Below are 22,500 nucleotides of genomic sequence, written 5' to 3'. Positions count from 1 at the left end.
ATGAAATCTCACAGATACATCTACTCACTCAGCTAACAACAAAGAACTGGGCTAGCAGCCTATTGTTATAGACAGGCTGAAGTTGAGACCTCCCTGGTAAACTAAGTTTGAGATCTTCAAAAATAGTGGAGAAATCAATAAGTAACAAATATAGGTTATATAACAAGCTATGAATAAGTTCCCTCGCTATTCCTTTCACTCAAAGTCATTTACTTTCTGAACATAACCAACTACTAATAGCAGCAGCCTGACCATAGACCTGTGCCAACCAGGGTCTCTTCTCTCAAAGGCTCAACTGCTGTGTATGCACCAACCAACAAGCACTCTGCATATCAACTGTCACCTCATAGTACACTGTTCCACTGCAACGGGTAATGTTACTTGTTAGAAATGTTACTATCTTATACCTAAAAGACTTCTCTTTAAGGCAGCAGCTTCCAACCTGTGGGTAGTGACCCCTTTGGGGGTCAAACGACCCTTTCTCAGGGGTCACCTAAGGTCACTGGAAAAAACAGATCATTATGATTCATAACAGTAGCAAAATTACACTTATGTAGCAATGAAAGTAATTTTATGGTTGGGGAGTCACATTAGGGGATCAAGGACCATGCCCTATGGGAACATATTTCCTACTACTGATGTCTTGGCTATGGAATGTTAATAGAAAAGACATGTATCATGCAAGAACTTTGTGTGTGCGAGCGCGCGCGCGTGTGTGTGTGTGTGTGTGTGTGTGTGTGCACATGAACATGTCCCACACATGTGTACATGGGTATGATGGGGCAGGGAGGGTAATAGCTCAGTGGTAGACTGCTTGTCTGGTATGCTCAAGACCCTGGATTTGATCTCCAACACCTACTAAAACCAAACAAATGCCCACAACAAAAAAAACCTGTCAAGAGCAACAAAAAACAATTGTTTGGCTCTGACATTTTTTCTTTTCCTGATTATCTCTCTATTGTCTTCTTCAGCTTAGGTTCCAGAATATAGAAGATGTAAAATTAAAAACCCAGTCAATTACAATGACTTCACAGTGGCTTCCAAGACCTGAGGATCAGTCCAAAATTTTCTGCACCAGCTTGCCCACAGCTATTATCTTGAGAGAGCTGGCACCTCCTGAACAGTCTCAGTGGACTTATCTATTATACCAGCACTCCTGTGACCCACATTCCTGGTGCTCCCACATTGTTCTGCTTCTATATCTTTGCATTCAGGGTATTCTTGACCCTAGAATGTGCCTCTTGATTGCTACCATGCAAAATTCTGCTCATTTTCCAAATGTTCCCCCGATCTCCTAGGAAACACTCCATTAGTGGCTGACTGTAACATGTGTCCTCCCTTACTTTATAGTAATGACTCCAGTTCACTGGCAAGTACAGCTATATCTGGCTCATGAAAGGCATGCCTAAGGGAAGAGGCTTCCCACAATTCTGTAGAGCTACTGTGAAAGGTTTATAAAGACTTTTTATAACAGAAAGAAGTACATTTTCACTGTTCAGGCCACTGAAAGTTTCGGTTTTCCTGCTTTACTCAGGTGAACCTAATCCTAACTGATATAACTTTTGAATACTTTGTATCTCTTTTATAGTTCTCAAATGAAAATAGACCAACTATTGTTCTCATCATTTCACAGAAGACTGCCTTGAATCTAGCAATCTCTAGTTGGAATAGTCTCACTCTGTGGACCAGGCTGGCCTTGTATTTGTGATCCTACTGCCTTTACCTCCCCAGTGCTGATATTTTAGGTATACTCTATCACACCCTGCCCTGAAATAATGCTATGATTACATGCTCAGATAAGCCTCTGCTCCCAGCAGTATGTCTCATGTATTTCCAATATGTTTTTGTTTTCACAATTTTTCCAGATCAATTAAACTTATTAGGTAAAGACAGGCGCCATTGGACATTTGTAATCTAGTACTTATTAGGTATAATCAGATACTATCTCAAAATAATTTTTGTAAGTAAATTCTCATAAGATGTATATCAAGGAAGTAAATTAGGGGAGAAAATTTAGAAAAACAATACATGAAGAGAACCTTAACTAATCCTATTTCACAGACTGGTAGTAAACTTTCTCAAGAGATTTTTTTTATATACATAGACATCTTCTGCCATAAGCCATCAACTTAGGTCATGTGCTATAAAATATAAAATTCCTTCCTGCAAACACAGAAACTGTAGGAAACTGTAGGAATTTTGGGGTTAAAAATGATCTGTTGTGAAGTAATGTTCTGGAAATGTCCACAGCATTTACTACACTACTGTTTATATATCATACGTGATTAGAAGCCTATTTTCTCTCTCTCTCTCCCTCTCTCTCTCTCTCTCTCTTTTTTTTTTTTCTTGACACAGGGTTTCTCTGTGAGGCTTTGGAGCCTGTCCTGGAACTTGCTCTGTAGACCAGGCTGGCCTCAAACTCATAGGGAGCTGCCTGCCTCTGTCTCCCAGATGCTGGGATTAAAGGCATGTACCACCACCGCCTGGACCCCTCTTTTCATTATTAATGTTGTAATCCAATTTTTGTTCATGTTTCTCCATTTATTATGGGAATGTTTATTTGTAGACTAGGCATATTTACCAATAAATACATAAAGCATCCTCAGATCATGTTTTAGAATTATAATTCTGAAAATCCATTATGAGCAAAAATTAAAAAATAAAAATGGCCAGTACCTGAGACTCATGTGGAATAAAGGAAATGTTTATTTCTTTACATCTTCTTATTGACTTGGAGCAAGATGCTTTAATCTTGTTAAAGAGGCTGTCAGGGCAAACTGAGGGGAAAGCACAAGTCCATAAGTCTTTATTCCTTTTGAACAAATTATCCAACATGCAATAATGTTTTTATGTATAGTGTCTGGATTTTATAAAGCAAACTGCTCTGCAGACAATCACTACAAGGCATGAAACAGAGGGGGAAATAACAGGCTAAATCTTTTGTTGTTGTTTTTCCAGACAGGTTTTCTCTGTACCCCTGGCTGTCCTGGAACTTGCTCTGTAGAGCAGGCTGGTCTTGAACTCACAGAGATCTGCCTGCCTCTGCTGGGATTAAAGGCAAGTGCCACCACTGCCTGGCTTCAGACTTCTTATTGAAATACAGTCATGTAACAGAATACAAAATATAAATGTCTCAGGACTTCTTTCTTCTCTCCTGCTTTCCAAGTAAATGTATACAATGAGAAAAATATGATAGATCATTTTTCTCCCATAAAATATCCCAAATAAAAACGCTGTTTTCTTTGGTTCCTTCCCCTAGACTTCTTTCTGATAACTGGGATTCTGATTAAGATTCCAAAACACTCATACATGTAAACTAAAAAACAGATACCCTAAAATTAACAGGATGCTAAATGATGAGATAACCTTTAGAAAGGCACTTACAGTCAGTGAAGTATATGTATGCAGCCTTATATTTGTTCTCACATTTACTTCCAAAGTCTCGCAAGAAACAATCTACGGACTTAAAAAGAAATGAGATATTAACACATATTTTATTAAAAAATAACTTAAATATGCTATCTTTGAAGTAACCAAGTTTATTTGTTTCAATAAAATAGGCTCTTACGAGCTATAAAGTTTACCTTACAGACTGTTTTTTTAAGATAACCATTTTTTCAGCCAGTGATAGTTACTAAGGCAGCAGACTAAGGTAACAAGTGAGAAGGTAATGTAAACACACAGATGCTATTATTGGCAATGAGGAAGTGTAGGACACAAACAATAGATGACAAGATTGTGGGACGACAACAGATCGAGGAGTTAAGAAGCCAAGGTACTGGCAGTATCATATGAAAAGGAAATCACCAAGACTTATCACGGGAGAATTTTTCAAAAAATGTGTTATTAAGTAAGGAACTAAAACTGCTAAGACATTACAATAAAAGACTGAGAGTCTGGTAAATGCCTCAAGGAGGAAGAATACCAGGCAATGCAGTTGGCAGTATATGTCTTAATGTGGTAGTTTTAAAAAGAAAGAAAGTCAGGGGCTGGAGGGACTACTCAGTAGTTAAGAGCACCTGCTGCTCTTGCAGAGGACTTGGGTTTGGCTCCCACATGGAGCTCACAACTGTCCTTACCCCCAGTGCCAGGAAATTGGATGCCCTTTTCTGGATCTGCAGGCACCATGAAAATAAGTGGCAAAAACACACATGCATCCACTCCTCCTTCATTTCCGTTCAGAAAAGGGCAGGCCTCTCATGAATATCGACAAAACATGATGTAGCAAGTTGCAGTAAGACTAAGCACCTCCCCTTGTATTAAGACTGGGCAAGGCAACCTGGTATGAGTAGGGTACCAAAAGCCAGCAAAAGAATCAGCGTCAGCCCCTGCTCCCACTGTTGGACTAGTTTATCTACTCCGGGAAAATTATAGCTTAACAGGAGCTTTGTGAATCACAAATTCTGCAAAGAAATTACCATTTTATGTCATTACATTCTTTTTTAAAAAAAGATAATCACTTGAATAGGAAAATGAAAACAGCAAGTTAATACTCTCTCCTGTCCATCTGATGCTTCTTCTCTTGCAAATCTACATTTCTATAACACTACACAGATCTATTGTAAGTCTTTGATGATTAATTTTTCTTTATAACTTGGTGATATTCCGTTCGAATCTTACAGACCACTGATGTAAATCTCTGGAGAGTGACCCTTCCTTTCATCAGCTGTTTTAACAAGCAGGCACACTCTGGGCTCCAGGAAGTGTTTCAGAGCTACTGGGTCTCTCCATGCTCTGCTACTTTTCTGTTCAGGACAGCAAACTCTTCAAGCAGTCCTTTCCCTAGATGGATGTTTTCTTCAGTTCACCGGACTTCCTCTCTCTGGCAGCTGGACCTCCTTAGGTGTGTGGCTGGAAGCTTTTCTTTATCAATCACATGAGAATCAGGCTCAACTGAGGGATGACCCTAAATACAGTCACTTCCACAGAAGCAGGAAGGCAAAGAAGTTTTTCTTCCCATGGGCAAATCACCAAAGCAAAGCACACAAACCACTAAGGAAGCCTTTCTGACACCAGCTGACCTCCACCTCAACTCTTCAGATCTCCTCCAGCAGACCTCCTTAAGTCTGTCTATGATTCTCATCTGGAAACCCTGATGCTGGTCTCAGATTCTCCCAGCCCAGAGGGAAGCAAATCTCACAATGGGGATCTTCACAGTGCTCCCAAAGACTCCAAGGCCTCACTCGCCTGCAGCATCTGCTTCAAGCTGAGAAGAGATGCTGGGTTGAATGTGGGTGGTATGAGGGTCACATCAGGTACTGCCTTCTCTAAATTGTCTGCTACTTTACTGAGTATATAATTGTGTATTTTTTGTCACTGAACATTAAAAAATAACTTAAATATGCTATCTTTGAAGTAACCATTAAATCATTAATTCTGCTTTCATATATAATAGGAGAAAGGAAATCTTTCTTTATTCATTCTTACTGGGAGGAGTACAAATAAAACATAATACAGAAAAACTTTTCATAAATAAAGCAATTAGTAGAAATAATCTAATAAGGCTTATTTAATACTTAGTGAAGCAACTGTTTGTGTGTTTTAATATCAAGGGCTGAGGGGGCTAGAAAGATGGCTCAGCAGTTACAAGCATAGCTACAAGTGCTCAGTTTCCAGGCACCCACATTGGGCAGCTCACAATGGCCCATAACTCCAGTTACAGGAGATCCAATTCCCTCTTCTGGCCTTCACACATACCTGCACACATGTGTACACATACAAAAAAGCAGAAACACTACTATACATACAAAATAAAAACTAATTAAGAAAATCTTAAGATGAAGGCTTGGTGAGTCTTGCACATATGAAAGCACACACTCTACCACTGAGCTATACCCCAGCCCAAAAACTCCCTCTCAAGACTGGAAATACTCACTTTTGATGTTGGAGAGATAAAATAAAGAGCTTTCATTTGTCTGACGGGTTCACGATTCTTATAAATATTCTCTATAACTGACAACAAACAAAAGTCATTTGATAGAACCAACATTTAAAATATTTTTAAATAAATTCCACTGTATTTTCCATTTATAATAATAACAAAACATTTATATATATTTGGCTTCTTTTCATTTGCTAAATTAATAAATCCTAAAAAAAAAAGAAGCATCTTCTCTGAGACTATACGTGGGATCGTGTAAGCATGGGAAGACGACAAAGCAGAGCTTTCACAAGTGGGTACCAATGTGATAAAATTTAAAAATAATTATATATATGCATATATATACATATATACACACACATATATATTTTTAAAAAGCATGCTACTATAATAGCAAATATGAAACCAGCCCAGAAGTCTACACAATTTACATGTATTATTTGAAAACTTTGTAATAACATAAAAGCTACCTAAGACCCTGTATCAAAAACAAAAACAAAAAACAAACCACCAACTCTCCCTACCCACAAAAGCACCTCCAAATGAAAAGCCTGAGAGCCATCCTAAATATGTATACTACGTTCAGTGAGTGGTGTGAATGTTATGACACTGCCATACAAAACTGCAACCTCTCTAATCGCTAAAAAGTGGACATTACCTTATTTTAAAAAGTGTTTTAAACCATGACAGGAATTATCTAATTCCAAGTTTTAAAGGGGTTTTATTTCATTTTCTCTCTCATTTATTTGTGGGGGAAGAGTGAGTTATGGTTTGAGATGGGGCCTCATGTAGCCTAGACTTGCCTCAAACTTGCTGTGTAGCCTAGAATAATCTGGATCCTCATGCTTAGCGCTCTCCTCTACTTACAAAACCAAAACAATACTGATTATTTTCACAAATGACAAATTGGCATGACAACAGAAATTGACCACTGAGGAGTCAATGCTGAGTGCCATGGAGGGATCCCTGGGAAAGCTCACTGGAAACTTGGAAAATAACAGCTAAACACAATGGCCGGCTAAACAGAGACAGTCTAGGGGACTGTGAGACACACCAAGAACATCCCAGCAGTGTTCTCTATGAAATGATTCTCAGAGTCTTTTCTGTGGTCAAGTAAGTTTGGAAAACTACCCAGGGACTCCCTCTACTTAGGGAACTCACATAATGGCATGTAAGTAAGGAACTTGTTTTGCCTTGTTGAATGCTCTAGGCTTATTGGTCATACAATCTTTTCCTTGAATATCAAGAATTCAAGGATACCCTGAACTACATAAGACCCTGTCTGAAAACAAAGTAACTCCCAAAACAAAGACAAAGACTCTCTCTCTCTCTCTCTCTCTCTCTCTCTCTCTCTCTCTCTCTCTCTCTCTCTCTCATATACACACACACACACCCCAACAACTATCAACAATGGACATATAGTAAAAGAATCAAGCCCCCTACAATTCCATGGCATTCTCACACATTTATCAAATAGTTCTCACTCTAGTTTCCATCTGAACAGCCTCTAGGAATTTAAACAAGTTATATGGATTAGTTAATAACTCTTGGGGTCAGTGAGATGACTCAGCAAGTAAAGACACCTATTGCGAAGTCTGATGTCCTAAGTTCAGTCCCCAGGACTCCACAGAAGACAGACAGAACTGACTCTTAAAGGTTGCCCTGTGACCTCCACATGTGCAACACACATACACACACTCAATAAAAATGAGATAAAATTTTAAAATAAAAAATTGTATTTCTTTTTAAAAGCATACTATTATAATGGCAAATGCAAATAGTATATGCAATAGGTAACAGATTACTTTATTCATAAATATCAAAACATAAATAATAATATGATTACAATTTCTGGAGAATACTGGATTTACTTCGACATCTCACAACTGAGTGACAAATCTGTATGGCTAGAGCTCTAAAAAAGAAAACATGACATACTTGAAGGCACATAGCTAAGAAGCCTCCACACTTGAAACTCAAACTCAGATGCCAAAGTTTTCGTGAGCAGTGGCAACACTTACCAGTTATCCCCTCTTCTAGAAGGTCTGTCATTTTGCAGCACGATGATAGAAGCTTGGTGGTAAACTCATCTAACAGCATTATCTTAAAACAAAGCAAATTAAGAAAGAGCATAAGCTGCTGACTGTCAAGAATTACCAAACAATTAACAAACAGGATTTTAGTAATTCCTCTTCAGCTATATGATTTGGTGGCTTACTTTCTCACTATACATACATGCAAATATTACATACAAGTAAGGAAATAGAAATATTTCTATTTTGAAGCAGAGCTTGTTCATTTTAGATATAGCTACTATTTAACATTAAATTTTCCAAAAACGTAATTGTCGTTTATAGAATGATTGTTATAAAGCACTGTTCAAACATTTAGCATTTGCAACTATGGTGTGATGTATTATGATTCCTATCCTCTAGACAAGGAAACAGGGAAATGTTAGGTGACGTGCCCAAGGTACCACAGCTTAGAGGCACAGTAACATCTGAAAGTGCTAGTCTAGGCCAATGACCTTACAGAAACACCCTGAGTACAACATTCTGAAGCCCCCATAGAAGAGCAAATTACACAACTTCTACCTTCCATTCGCCTTCTTTCTTGCAGTCATCGAACACTGCTGTTTTTATCTCTGTTAAGAAAAAAAAAGTTTAGTAATCTAAAGCAATGCTTAGAAATGTAAGATTATGTAAAAGGTTCAAATTGGCTGAGAAAAACTTCAACTTGGAATATGTGGAATCACATACACACTACATATTAAGCTCTAAGTAAAATACAACCATATTCAATACCTAACCTATAAACTATAATATACTCTAAAACCTAAGTGTATGAACATGTCCAGAAGATATTTCTGAAACTATTATCTGATTTAGGATTTCCTTCTTTCTTAAATCTTAACTGGCTCATGGCTAAATTCCATCTGACAGGCAAATTTGCATAAACAGCTTTCATCTCATTTACTCTCTTGTTAAAGAAAACACGTGCACTGGGCTGGGGACGATTCAGTGGTTAACAGCAGTGCTCTTGCAAAGGACCTGCGTCAGGTTGTGAGTGCCCATCAAGCAGCTCATAACCACCTTCAGTTTCAGGGCATCTGGCATCTTTCAAGGATGACCTTGAACAAGTCCCCTCCTGCCTCTACCTCCCAAATGTTTGGAATTTAGGCATGCCTAACTCTAATTTATTTAAATTTTCTATTTCTAAATTTATAAGTCTTCAGTGAATACTTTTGGGTAGTTTGCCAAGTTTTGGATACCATTTTTTAAAGACAATTCTAACCATCTAATTAATAAGTGTTACTGTGGCATAATAAAAAATATAGGGGGGGGTGTTGAGAGATGGTTCAGTGGTTAAGAGAAAACACTACTCTTGTAGAGGACTAGAGTTTAGCTCCCAGCACCACATCCACCTGTAACTTGAGTCCTCCTCTGGCCTCCACAGACAACTATGCTTTCATATGCATACCCACTCAAGTATATACATAATTAAAAGTAAATATACATCTTTCAAAAAAAATCTGGTCTTTGTTTCTAGTTCCCGGCATAAGTTTAAAAACCCTTGAAATTTCTTATGTGATAGAAACAGTATGGTATGCTGGTGACACTGGTTACCAGAAGGACCAAGCTATGACTTCTAAGGAAGCAACAGGGATTAGAGATTGTGTTCAATCACCAGCGGCCATTGATTTCGTCAGTAAGGCCTACAGAATGAAACTTCCATAACCCACCCACTTTCTGAGTCACTGAATGCAGCCATGTGTAGCAATGACGACACACCCAGTTCCACAGGATGGAAGGCCCTGTGACCCAAACCCTCTGAACCTCCACCTAGAGACTTCAACTGTCGATTCGTATGCTTTAGAAAAACAACAAAAAACAATCAACAACAAAAGACCCCTTTAACAGGAAGCAGTTTACTACAGTTTGTAAGCCACCAATTACTGAATCTGAAAGGAAAGGCAGAGTACCCCAAGCCCGGGAAGTATGGGAAGCTGCTTGCTATTGTCATCTGAACTGGGCAGGCAGTCTTAAGGGTCTGAATCCTTAACCCTGCCAATGTTGGCCCTAAGTAGTATCAGAATTGAACTGAATTGCAGGATATCCCATCAGCATGTGAAGAATTGGAGAACTGGTTAGTAAGAAGGAAAAATAACTTACTTGCTGTGAGAATAACTTATTTCCTGTTCCAAGGAACAGGAGTTAGTTAATACTCATCACAAAAGTTGTGTTCTGGGGCTGGCGAGATGGCTTAGTGGGTAAAAGTGCTTGTGCTGCAAGCCTGACCATCTGAGCATGATCCCCAGATTCCATAATGTAATTGTGGCCTGTACACACACACACACACACACACACACACACACACACACACACACACACAAACCTACCTACCTCTGCATGGAATTTCAAAACCTGTGATCTGATTTTTTTGAAGTGTTAACAAATATCAATTAAAGGTTGAATGTGGAGTTATGGTACCTAAATGTCCAGTAATAGGATGCCAGAGGCAGAAGAATTCAAGATTATCATCAGCTACATAGAGTTGGAACCTGGCTGGCTATATGAACTCCTATCTCAAAGCAAACCTAAACAAAACAAAACAATGGAGGCTGAGGAGAGTTCGTATTGTGCAAGCACAAGGAACTCATTCTCATTCCGAGCATTCACATACAAAGTCAGCTGTGGGGGAGTGTCTGTACCCAAGCTCTTGGAATGGGGTGGAGAACAGACAAGGAGGACCCTGGAGCTCACTGGCCAGTCAGCCTAGATGAATGGATAAGTTCCAGGTTCAATGAGAGAACCTGTCTCAAAAAATAAGGTGGAGTGCTACAGAGGAAGATACCTGCTGTCAACCTCTGGGCTCTCCCAATCACACAGGTGGATACACCCCCCAAAAGATAGATATTAGATAGATAGGCAGGCAGACAGACAGAAAGAAAGAAAGAAAGAAGTCAGGAAAGGCAACTATATATTGCTTACTAGGTAGGTTATGTTATAGGGGAATAATAACACCCCCTGAAGTATTTAACTATAATTAAATCAGAAGCAAACATGAAGGCTATTTTAAGGTAGAGCTCAGACACTGAGAGACTACTTCCTTTCTGAGCTGGCTTCACTGAACATACTGCAAGCAGAAACTGAAGACACTGCGTGTTTCCATAGTTACCCTATTCTTCTCTAAGAATAAACAGTGCAGGAGCGAGGTCATGTCACTAGTCTTTGAAGCCTTATACCCAGCCTGCCCTAGATGACAGGAACTAGCCTGGAAATGGAGCCAGTAGTAGCCAGGCACACTGGTTCTTACTTGTAAAATTCTGGCACATGGGAGGCTGAGCAGGAGGGCTGCTGTGAGTTCCAGGACTTCCTGGGCCACAGAGTAAACCTGGCTTAAAAAAAAAAAAATCACCTGAAACGTACAAGTTCTATAAGATAAAAATAACACAACAGAGAGGGCTGGGGTGTGACTGAGCAGCAGAACAGAAGCCTGGGTTTGATCCCTGCTATCACTAACACAAGAGAAACAGAGAAAGACTTTAAAGTTTAGGGGGGGCAATACAAACTGCCCTATGAATTATTTTTCCATTATTTCATTATTTTTTACGTTATATTAAATAATTTTGATTGATTTGGTTAAATAAAACATCACAATTACTTTCATCAGTTTCTATTATATTTCTAATATAGCTACCACAAAACTTTAAGTTACCTCATCTAGCTCACATTATAGTTTTACTGCAAAGAGAGCTCCGCAGTCAGTGTCAGTGGGTGGGGAGAACGGGAATGCCGATACAAAGTGATAGACAGGATCACAGGTAACACGCTGAGAGTAGAGTGACAGGAAATCTCATCAGCTACGTTACAGAACTTGAAAATACTTTCTTTATCTACGAATACAATGACAACCATTTAATCTTTTCTTCAGCAACTATATATGGACCCCAAGACTGTGCCCTGCCTACTCCATACTCCCGCTCAGAGTCTATGCTCACCACTGAAGTTTCATCCATCAGTCAGCCCTTCAGTTTTCAACAACCTTACAGACCACCTTTTCTGGACTGCATCCAATCATACAATGTAGGTTTAAGCACTTACACACCTCAAGTTGACATACTTCCATAAAAACTGCTCTAGACTTATTTCTGTCATTTTATTGTCAGTTTCTTAGTCACAGGCTTCAGTTATTTTCTACTTCACCCACATTCAATCATTAGGAATTATTGATTGTTCTTTGGCACCTGGCTATTATTTTTGCTGCCACTGACATCAATAATATCCTGATTCCTAATGTCTCTCACTAAGATAGTGCAATAGTCTCCTATCTGGCTTAGCTTTTTTCTACCTCCAATCCCCTTGTCTTCAATTTTTCACATCCACCTTGAAGAGCCCTCAAATGCTCACTCCGGCCACTAAGGAAAATCTAAGCTCTACCATTCAAGGCACTCCACTGACTGGCTTCTTTCTACCTACCCTCTAAGTTGATCCTCCAGTAGCCCAACTACTATCCCAACACAGACCCATGAAAACCAACTACCCACCCGTTCTCTCTTGGTTTCTCTCAAGGTACAAAAGGAAATATATATATAACTGTAATGCAAAGGCAGAAACAGTGAAGAGAGAAATGCAAGAACTATGTTAGAGTACAACATGAGCAATGCCAATAGAACATTTGTATATGACCCAAAGAATTTTTGAGAACACTGTAACAATGTATTAGAAACAGAAAATAACCTATGAATAAATAGAATTTTAAAAGAAAGGCATTTTAAAAGCTAAACGATGTGGAATTAATAATCAAGGAAGTAAGACAAAAAATCTGCCAGTTTTAAGAGATCTCTATTTTGACTGGAAAGAGGTAACTATTTTCTAATTGCTCTGCCTCATCTTAATCCATGGCTTCATGACTATTATGTGCTGTGACCTAAATCCTGGTCTTTAATTCACTCCTTTATCTACTTTGTATACCTTTACATCTCCAAATGCCTGCCAGAGGTCTAAACTGGCACTTACAATCACCAGTTATAACTCTGAACTGCTTTTTCCCCACAGACTCATCCCTTGGTTCTCTTCATCAATAAACATCACTACTTGTCTCCTGGAACGGAAGGCCTGTTTAGGATGAGTCTAGTTCCTAACTCACTATTCTTATCCATCTTCTCTTTACCACCTTCTCACAGTTCCAACCTTCTCTCCAACCAACATGACTACAGCCTTACTCCATCCTACTCCAATTAAGTTCTCAAAGGCAAATCCTCTCGCCTTTTATGACTTCATCCTGGTTTAAGAGGTTTAGCATATACACATTATTCTGTTACTATCCTCTCTGTTAAAGATGCATCTTGGATAGCTACCATATAAATAAAATATGAACAAAGATAACGTATTCTTTTAGTAACATTAATAACTTTTTAAGTAACTAAAAAGAACACTGACATAACATATTCATTCAACTAATTCTTATGTACCAGGTTGCTATTTTGTTTCCTTTTTGTTGTTGTTTTTCCGCTACTATACTATGTGTTGAGGATCTTTAAATGGGGACTAGTGAGATGACTCAACAGGTAGGTGCCTACTGCTCTTCCAGAGGACCCATGTTCAGTCCCCAGCACCTACATGGAGGTTTATAATCACCTATCTGTGACTCAGTTCCAGAGAACCCAGCACTCTCTTCTCACCGCCACAGGCACCAGGCAAACACGCAGTGCACTTACATGTATGTAGGCAAAACACACATTTACTTAAAAGAAAAAGAACTTTAGGTATGGGTAAGATGGCTCAGTGGATAAAGGCACCTGATGTCACACCTGCTGACCTGAGAGCAGTCCCTGGGACCCACAAATACTACAGGTTGTCATCTGACCTCCACACATGTGCCACAGTGTATGCACACACGTACATGGATGCACAGAAAATACATTTAAAAAATCTAATTTAAAAGTCCTTTGAGAAAAGAAATGTTAAATATGCATGTAGATACTTATTGCTTTTACTTAAGGAAAGGCCCATGGTAGGACTGCTGGAATCATATAGTACTGTCACCTGTCTCATTAAATGTCACCAGCAGCTTTCTCAATAGGCTGTAATTAATTATGCTCCCCACAAGCAAGTTTTCCAATTGCTACATGACATCAGTCACCTGAGTCTGTCAATGTGATGGTTTACAGGGGGTATCTGGTCTTAATTTGTATTTCTCCAACTCAAAACCAGATCACACCATCTATAGGCTGCTTCTTTATTTCCTCTGCTCATTTTTCTTTTGGGCCATTATTGTATTTATCATTTTGTAGACATTCTCTATACATTAAGTCTGGGTGACAGTTTCTTCAATCTTACATGTTTAGTTTAAAAAGTATATGAACTAGAACCTATGAAAACCAAGGACTACTACAAGAACCAAATGCAAAGGCAGGGCCAGGATGTAGCCCAGTGGCAGAGCCCTTGTGTGCCTAACAAACAACACACACACACACACACACACAATGGCAAAAAAAGTGCAGGTATGCATGTGAAAATCTAATGAAGAGTTTGAAGGATTCTCTCTTAAACATGAGCGTAAAGATGAAAAAACACTATTATGGTAACATAAGTCAGAATAGTGTTCACTCTGGGAGAGAAAGGAGGGTTTACACTAGGAAATGTGAATACTTAGAAACATCCTATAGATTGATTTGGGTGGTAGTTACAATTGTACACTTACCATTAATATAACTTATTACACTTAATTAAATTTTAAAGCTAATTTCCCTTCAGAGCAGGAACATGAAATGGCTTCCTTTTGGAATTAACAAACTGCAAAAATGCCGGTGTCAGCTATTTGAGAAGAAGGGGAAAAGTCATCTTTAATGATTCTCCATTACCCAGAGAATGCCTCAACCACTTAACAACTGGCTCCACCCTACCTTTTGGTCTACCATCCTTTGTAACAAATGCCTTGCACTGTGTGTGTGTGTGTGTGTGTGTGTGTGCACGCGCACGCGCACACACACGTACAAGAAGGCTGGCGGTCAACGCCTCCATCACTCTAAGCCTGATCCTTTGACACAGAATTTCTCACCGAACGAGTGCATTGATATGACGAGGTAGCTGACTGCACTGCTTGTCAGGCAGGCTCCTCAGCAACATCCTCTCATTTCTTTAAAACGAGGTTTAAGGTAGTTCCGAATGGCTGATTCCTTCTCATTGGGTCTAAGAAATGTCACCTAGTCAGATAAATTTTCCTGAAGCACCTATTTGGTACGTCACAAACTGAAATAATCATGTTCACTCTGAGTTCTCTTCTTCATACACTCTTAGTCCCCACCTGAACAAAAGCTTTAAGGGCACTGGTAACTTTCCCAGAGGAATTCAATTCTGTTATTATGGGGCCTTGGAGGTAGGAACAGAGGAAATTTTAAGAAACTGAGTCATTTATTTAAAACAAAACCAAAAATACATACTACCTATCACATTCTGGTGGGGACTATTAAAATCTTACAGCCATAGGAGGCCAGTGAGAGGTATCAGTTGGCAAAGTGCCTACCCAAAGCATGAGGACCTGAGTTTGGACCCATCAAGCACACGTAAAAGTCAGGCATTTGTAACCTTAGTTCTGGAGCAGCAAACATGGGATTCTCAGAGCTAAGCAGCCAGCTAGCCAAGGGAGCTCCAGGTTCAGTGAGACTTTGCCTCCTAAGGTAGAGAGCATTAGATGAAGAAATCTGACATCGACCTCTGGTCTCAGCAAGCATGCACATGGGCACTGGAATTTGCACACGCACACACACAAATTTAAAGGGCTGTGAGACAAAAAAGTGAGCCCACCTTCTACAAGCTTTTCAATAGACTCCTAACTATCTGTAAATGGTGGCTCATGCCTATAACCTCAGCGTTCAGAAGGCAGGAGGGCAATTTCAAAGTCCAGGCCAGCCTGGGCTACAGAGAGACCTGTCTGAAAATAAACAAAAGGAAACAAACAAAAATGCAAAGCAAAGCGAAAAGGGGCTCCCCTTAGGCAGTAGTGAGAAGGGTAAACTAAATGCTAAAACAAAGGAAGGTGGGCAAAAATTAAAAAAACAAAACACAAAGGAAGTTTAGAAGCCCATTTGAACTAAGACTTGAAGGCTAAAATGTGAGTAGGTAAAGAATTGGGAAAAGGAATCAAAAGGTGGAGAAATGGGCCACCAAGACAAGACAGGAAAGACTGGTAGTGGTGGCACAAGCCTTTAATCCCCAAGTGCAGAGGCAGGTGGGTCTTTATGGGTTCGAGGCTAGACTGGTCTACAAAGCTAGTTCCGGAACAACTATGGCTGTTACAGAGAAACCCTGTCTCGAAAAACCAAAAAAGATAGGAAGATACAATAATGCAATGAGAAGAAACCATATATGGGCACGGGGGAAACAACATTATAAAACAAAGGAGATTGGAGCTAGGTGATAGTCAATAGTAGACTGATATGAACATTAGGCAACTGGGTGCCTCTGCAGTCTTCAGGCCAGCATTTTTTTTTTTTTTTTGGCTTTTATGAGACAGGGTTTCTCTGTATTGTTTTGGAGGCTATTGGTCCAGCCCAGCCTCGAACTCACAGAGATCCGCCTGCCTCTGCCTCCCAAGTGCTGGGATTAAAGGCGTGCGCCACCACTGCCCGGCGTCAGGCCAGCATTCTTAAAAGAAACTATTCTAGCAGCTATTTTCTGGATAGACTGGAAAGAAAGACAGACAGAAAGAAAGAAATGGGGAGGGAGGGATGAGGCAGGCAGGAAGGCAAGAGCTCTGGAGATTGATTAGGAAGCTAATGTAATAGACTGTACGAAATAAGATCCTAAACTAAGCCACAGATGTGTCAAATTTTAACTCTGACTGCAGTCAAAAGACCTGGGTGTAAAACTCGTATGTAGATTTTACTTATTTGAGAGAAAGTCTCAAAGTTCAGACTGGCTTCAAACTCACGATATAGCTGAACTGATACATGTACCTCCACCTCTACCTGTTAGGATTAGAGACATGTGCCACTAAGCCTGACTCTGAGGGCTATATTTAATAGCTCTTGTCAGGGCTCACTTTAATAGCAATATCAAGACACAAACTGCAAACTATAGAATTCACTTATGCAAAAGTGTATATTCTAATGGTTTTCAGCATGTCCACAATTACACATCTATTACTACATTACCACAATTGTTTTGAGAACATTTACACTACTCTAAAAAGAAATTTCATTCCTTGGGGTTAGGGATGTATGTAGCTCAGTAGGTAGACTGCTCACCTAGTATGCAAAAGGCCTTGGGTTCAATTTCCAGCACTGCATAAAACTGGGAATGGTGGGATTTACTCATAATCATATCACTCAGAAGGTGAAGGCAGGAAAATCAAAAGTTTAAGGTCATCCTTAGCTACAAAGCTGAGTTTCAGGTCAGCCTACAGTACATGAGACCCTGTTTCAAAAACAAAGTCCTGTGTGGTGGCGCACACCTTCGATTCTAGCACCCAGCAGGCAGGAGGAGCTCTAAGAGTTGAAGGCCAGCCCAGACTACACAGTGAGCTCCAGAAAAGCCAGGAATACACAGTGAAAACCTGTGTCAAATAACTAAAACCAAAGCAAAACAACAATAACTATAACAAAAGCCAAAACAGAACCCCATCCCTTTAGTGTCATCTTTCCAGACTGGGACACATTAGTCTCCTTCCTGTCTCTCTAGATTTGTTTGTCCTGGCCATTTTTCACTTGACTGGCATCATACCATGTGCTCCTTTGTGACTGGCTTCTTACTTAGCATGTTTCCAAGATGCGAATAGCATAAAACATATCAGAACTTTAGTTACATTTATTTAAAAAAGATATGTATCATTTATGCAAGTATTATTCAGCCATGCATTAGGCTATTTTAAATTTTTAGCTATTTCTCCAGTTCCTCAACATATATACATGCTTTGTGCAATGACACTGGGTTATTATTTCTTGTCTTTTGGTTGTACTTCTAGTTACACAAGTGTAAGAGAATATTTTACAGCCTTACATCTTTTTCGTCCCATCAGCCTGTATGGATTTTACTCTCCATCTGGTGAGTCTGGTGTTACCCCAAGTCAACATTAAGAGGGAAACTCTGTTATGTTTATATTCTCCGTCTTGCCTAGTTTTCACACTATTGATACTGGCATTACTAGCATTATGCTATCTTTTTCACACAAACCCTGATGCAATGTACCATTATAACTCAGAAATAATTTATACAACACAATTTGCTACCCACTTTCATTTGAGAGTCAAAACAGACCATCTGCCTAAGTCAGTTCTCTCCTCCACTCCGTGGGTCCCAGGGTATCCAATCCAAGTCCTCCTTGGCAGCAAGCACCTTTCTTCACCCACTAAGCCACCTAACAGGCCCCCAAACTACATTTTTAAAGGATAATTTTGTACTTCACAAAATCCATTTATATACGTTGGTTCTTCTAAATGATAAACACTGTAAAACAGTATATGCCTGTACTGATTTAGATTTTATGCAATGAATTATACAGCATTCTGTTAACTAATTTCTATTCGGTTTCTTATTCTCCAAGCTGGAGTAAGGAACATTAAGACGTTTCTCCTTTTCCACTGCTAGGTTATAATTACTTTGAACCCAGAGATGCCAAAGAAGGAAGGTCCTTCCGGTTTGAGGCTTTCATTCCTCTAACCTGACAGGCCTAGGTTTGCTGTACTTTTAATAAAAGTGGCTGACCGGGCAGAACACCCGTAACAAACAAGCAGACCAGTTATAACAGTGAAAGCAGACTACGCAGGGAGCTGACACCAGATAGACTTGAGTAGTCCGACAGTCCTGTGTCAAGAACTTTTTGTTTAGCAAGCCGTCTTCTCTAGGAACAGTGGCAAAAGGCTCTCTTGAACAGCAAAGTCTGCACTTTTCAAAGGACAAGGCACTAAAAGTGGTATTTGGTAAAACCCATGAATGTGGACACTAAGGAGCCTCTGAAAACACAAGGACCAGGCGGAATAGAGAAACACAGAGCTCAGATTGTGTCGGGGGAGCGACGTCCCTGCCTGGTGGGGTGAGGGGGGAGTGGGAAGCACTGTCCCCGAACAGCGCAGGGACCCGGGAGGGAAAGCCGCCCGAGTCAGGTCGCCGAGGGTGGGGCTTCGCCGCGGAGCCTCAAGGGGCGATAACCGAGGACCGGGAGAAGGCCGCGTCTGGTCACCCCGCCCATCCCTGGTGCTGGCACGAAATCCGACTCGCCGGGCAAGCAGGAAAGAGTCCTACCAGGGACTTGGTCCCAAAGCAACAAGTATCCCGTGCAGCTCCCGGGGAGGCAGAACAAGACCCGGGGAGGCTGGCGCGGCCTTCCCTGTCTCAGCCCTGACCCCTCCGCACTCACTCCGCCACACGACGCTCTTCAGCCCCCGCTCCGTCACCGGCGGCGCCATCTTCCCCAAGCCGTGGAGCCGCAGCCACCGCCTGCCACTCGCAACCTACTTCGGCCCGGAGACCTGCGCTCCGGGGTGGGCCCTTCCCCTCGGCGGGGAAGGCTCCGCCCCCTCCGCGGACCGCGCCCTCGGGTGACGTCATACGCGTCAGCAAGGGCGCGTCCAGTTAGCGCCTGAACTGAGGCTGCGTGGTGTGGGCGGGATTCTACGAGCAGCCTGGCTTCCCCTGGCGGAAACCAAAATTCAGCGTCCAATAAGGCGTCAGAAAACATGGATGTAAACACAATTTATGCAATTATGAATTTATATACGGGGGCGTCTTTTTGTATTTTAAAATATATTTATTTGTGTGTGTGTGTGCATACCCAGACTCGCATGGGAAGGTCAGAACACCTCATCTTCCCAAGTATGAGTCTTGGAATCGAACTTAAGTTACCAGACTCAAAGTTCATCTCATCGGTCCAAATATGAAGACTTTTTGCTTTACAAAATAAATTTTCCTCCAAAGTTACACAGAGAAACCCTGTCTGGAAAAACAAAAAGAAACAACAAATTCTCGTTACAGATGGTTGCTGGGAATTGAACTCAGGACCTCTGGAAGAGCAGCCAGGGCTCTTAACCTCTGAACCATCTCTCCAGCCTCCTTGAGTCCATCTTAAAGCCCATGTCAGAGAAATTATTTCTGATGTCTGGGCAGATGTGCCTCTGGGCAAGGTTTGGGCCTAAATAACCTCCTTCTGGCCTGAAACACTGCCACCCCCAAATACCTGTATCCTTCTTGAACGAAGCTGCTGCCATCCATGTAGAAATCACATCTCTGTGATGAGAAGAATGACAGCTAGCATCTCCAATCAGTCATGGAAGGGCTCCTCAGAGTCATCTGAGGTCTGGCAGCAGGGTGGCAGGACGAATTGCCAAGAATTTATCAAAGATCAGTCTGCCCTTATCTAAAAGAAGGGCTTGGAACTGAGTCGGACAGGCATTTGACATCCACAGATTGGTGTCATTCCCTCAGCAAGTATCCACCTTGTGTGGAGCTGTTACAGTTAGAGCCTGTCCCGATGTGAGCTAGTCAGCTTCTCTTGTAAGAATTGTGGTGGCTGCAATGGCTATCTGCTCTTTTTGAGATGTAAGATATTTTGACCCAGGGTCTAAATCAGGACTCCCTTGGCAATGCCCTTTCTTTCATGGATGTAAAGAGGAAAGTGCTGGAGGCGTCGGGGAGAGTTAAATCATGGCCTCTTTTAAGTTCCTAAAGGCCCGTTCATGTTTCTCAGTCAGTTCCAAAGGCGTGTTGCACCTGGCTGTAGCAGAGTACAAGCGTTTGGCAATTTCAGCAAACCCACGTATCCAAAGACAGGAATAGCTCCCAGAACTCCCTAGCTTGTTTCTTGGTGGTGGTTGGAGCTGAGATTTGCATATGGCCTCTATGAGGGCCTGGGAATGCAGTCTTTTTCCTTCTCTCAGTTCATATCCCAAGCAGGTAACCTGGAGTGAGCAAATGTAGACCTCCTTTTTAGAAACTCTCTAGCTAATTGGTCTAGAGTTTCCAAAAGGTCAAATTCCTCCTCATCTCTAAGGGCCAGGAATAAATCATCCACATACTGAAGCAAGGCTACCTTGGGGTACTTACTACACAGGAGACTTAAATCTGGGTTGGGTGCTTCATGGAAGGTGGTGGGAGAGTTTTTGAACCCTTGAGTCAGTCTGGTCCAGATTTCTTGCCCTGATACCCCTCGTTTAGGGTTGGTCTGTACAGATGTGACGGGGTTGGAGAAGAATGCATCTTTTAAGTCCAGTACAATGTAGACTTTATGCTCTGATAGTAATAGGCTGAGCAAACTATAGGGATTTGTCACAGTCAGGTGAATGTGCACTTCCCATTTTGTGCACTTCCCTCGAGTCTTATACTGGTATTTAGTCTTGAGTTCCAAGCTTTTGGGAAGGAAACAAGGGAGTATTCCAAGCTGACTGGCTTGGAATAAATGCACCTATGTCAAGAAGGCATCTGATGCAAACCTTAATAACCATCAGCTTCTGGACTGATGGGTATTGCTGACTCACATGGGAATAGCCGCAGGTGTTAGTTGCACTATAATGGGTAGCACATGTTTGACCTGGAGTGAAGATCTAGCTTTAGAATTTGGGTCCTCAAAAACAAGTTAAGGTCATGGATTAGAGCAGGCCAGATTCCAGGAAACAGAAACTCAACTCTTACAGTATTTGTAACAAGCATTCTTCCTGCCAGCCTGGTCCCAGAGCTATGTCAGTTCCAAAGGAACACACAGACGCTATATTAATTATGAAACTGTTGGCCATTGGCTAAGGTTTCGTATTTGCTAGCTCAGTCTTAATTATTCACCCATTTTCTAATAATCCATGTATTTCCACAGGTCTTATCTTACCCAGGGACCTCTTACTCCTCTGGCATCCTACATCTTGACTGTTCAGTGTCTCCAAAAAGAAGAGCACGATTTCCTGTTTGTCTTTGCTTATATTCTGATTCTGCTCAGCTACATTACTTCCTGCCTATCTGTACAGACCTCCAGACCTCTACGGCTAGCTAGTAGTATTTTCTGCCTGGCTATGTCACTTCCTGGGATCTCATGACAACTCCTTTCTGCCTACACTTTCCAGAATCCTCCGTGTCTCCTAGTCCAATCAGTATTTTATTCATCAACCAATAAGACAAACATATGCACAGAAGAACACGCCCCAGGAAGGCACCTGAAATTAATTTTTGACAATACAACAAAGTGTCTTCTGCCTTCAAAACAGAGTCAGGCAGTGTCTTCAGCATCCTGTAGGAGTCAAAAGAGGGTTGAAACATTGAATTCTTTAAAGCCAGATGTGGTGACCCAAATCTGCAATCTCAGTATGGGGAAGATGAAAGCAGGAACATCAGGAAGCAGTCATCCTTGGCTATATACCTAGTTCCAGGCCAACCATGATAGGCACAGTTACGTTTAAATTTTAATTATTATGTTTAAGAGATTCATGAAACAAAAATGCCTCTGACATATATGCCCCTTCCCAGAGGACAAATACTTCCTGAAATGCTGGAGACTATTATTTATGGGAGTAACATCCACATGTTTTCATTTCCCTAAGCAAATTAGTTTGATCCAACTACTCCAGATGTGCTTGATCACATGTAGGCAGGAGGTATGGTGGCAGGAAATATGCTTTCCCCTGATTGGGCCTGATGGCA

General features: G+C 40.9%; 1 protein-coding gene and 1 long non-coding RNA gene across 4 annotated transcripts in view; one reads left to right on the top strand and one right to left on the bottom strand.

Moving 5' to 3' along the window:
- Nucleotides 1-5,316, top strand: part of LOC121142354 — a 36,900-nt gene extending 31,584 nt beyond the window's left edge. For both annotated transcript variants that reach the window (XR_005879353.1, XR_005879354.1), the window contains exon 3: nt 4,623-5,316. This is a non-coding gene — a long non-coding RNA (uncharacterized LOC121142354). The remainder of the gene's footprint in view (nt 1-4,622) is intronic.
- Stxbp3 (syntaxin binding protein 3) overlaps nt 1-19,407 on the bottom strand; it is a 44,583-nt gene extending 25,176 nt beyond the window's left edge. Inside the window, exons 1-6 of one of the 2 annotated variants that reach the window (XM_040752030.1) lie at nt 19,241-19,407; nt 8,476-8,525; nt 7,903-7,984; nt 5,876-5,952; nt 3,385-3,463; nt 2,677-2,777 (exon numbers count right to left, since the gene is read on the bottom strand). In XM_040752030.1, the coding sequence (XP_040607964.1) occupies nt 2,677-2,777; nt 3,385-3,463; nt 5,876-5,952; nt 7,903-7,984; nt 8,476-8,525; nt 19,241-19,289 (438 nt within the window). In that variant the 5' untranslated portion in view covers nt 19,290-19,407. The remainder of the gene's footprint in view (nt 1-2,676; nt 2,778-3,384; nt 3,464-5,875; nt 5,953-7,902; nt 7,985-8,475; nt 8,526-19,240) is intronic. The other variant, XM_021230986.2, reaches the window with a different exon arrangement.
- Between the last annotated feature and the right edge of the window lie 3,093 nt (nt 19,408-22,500).

The sequence above is a fragment of the Mesocricetus auratus genome, unplaced genomic scaffold (genome assembly GCF_017639785.1).
Source record: "Mesocricetus auratus isolate SY011 unplaced genomic scaffold, BCM_Maur_2.0 Super-Scaffold_100009, whole genome shotgun sequence".
Classification (NCBI taxonomy): Eukaryota; Metazoa; Chordata; class Mammalia; order Rodentia; family Cricetidae; genus Mesocricetus; species Mesocricetus auratus.
This window is presented reverse-complemented; position numbering and strand designations above follow the sequence as displayed.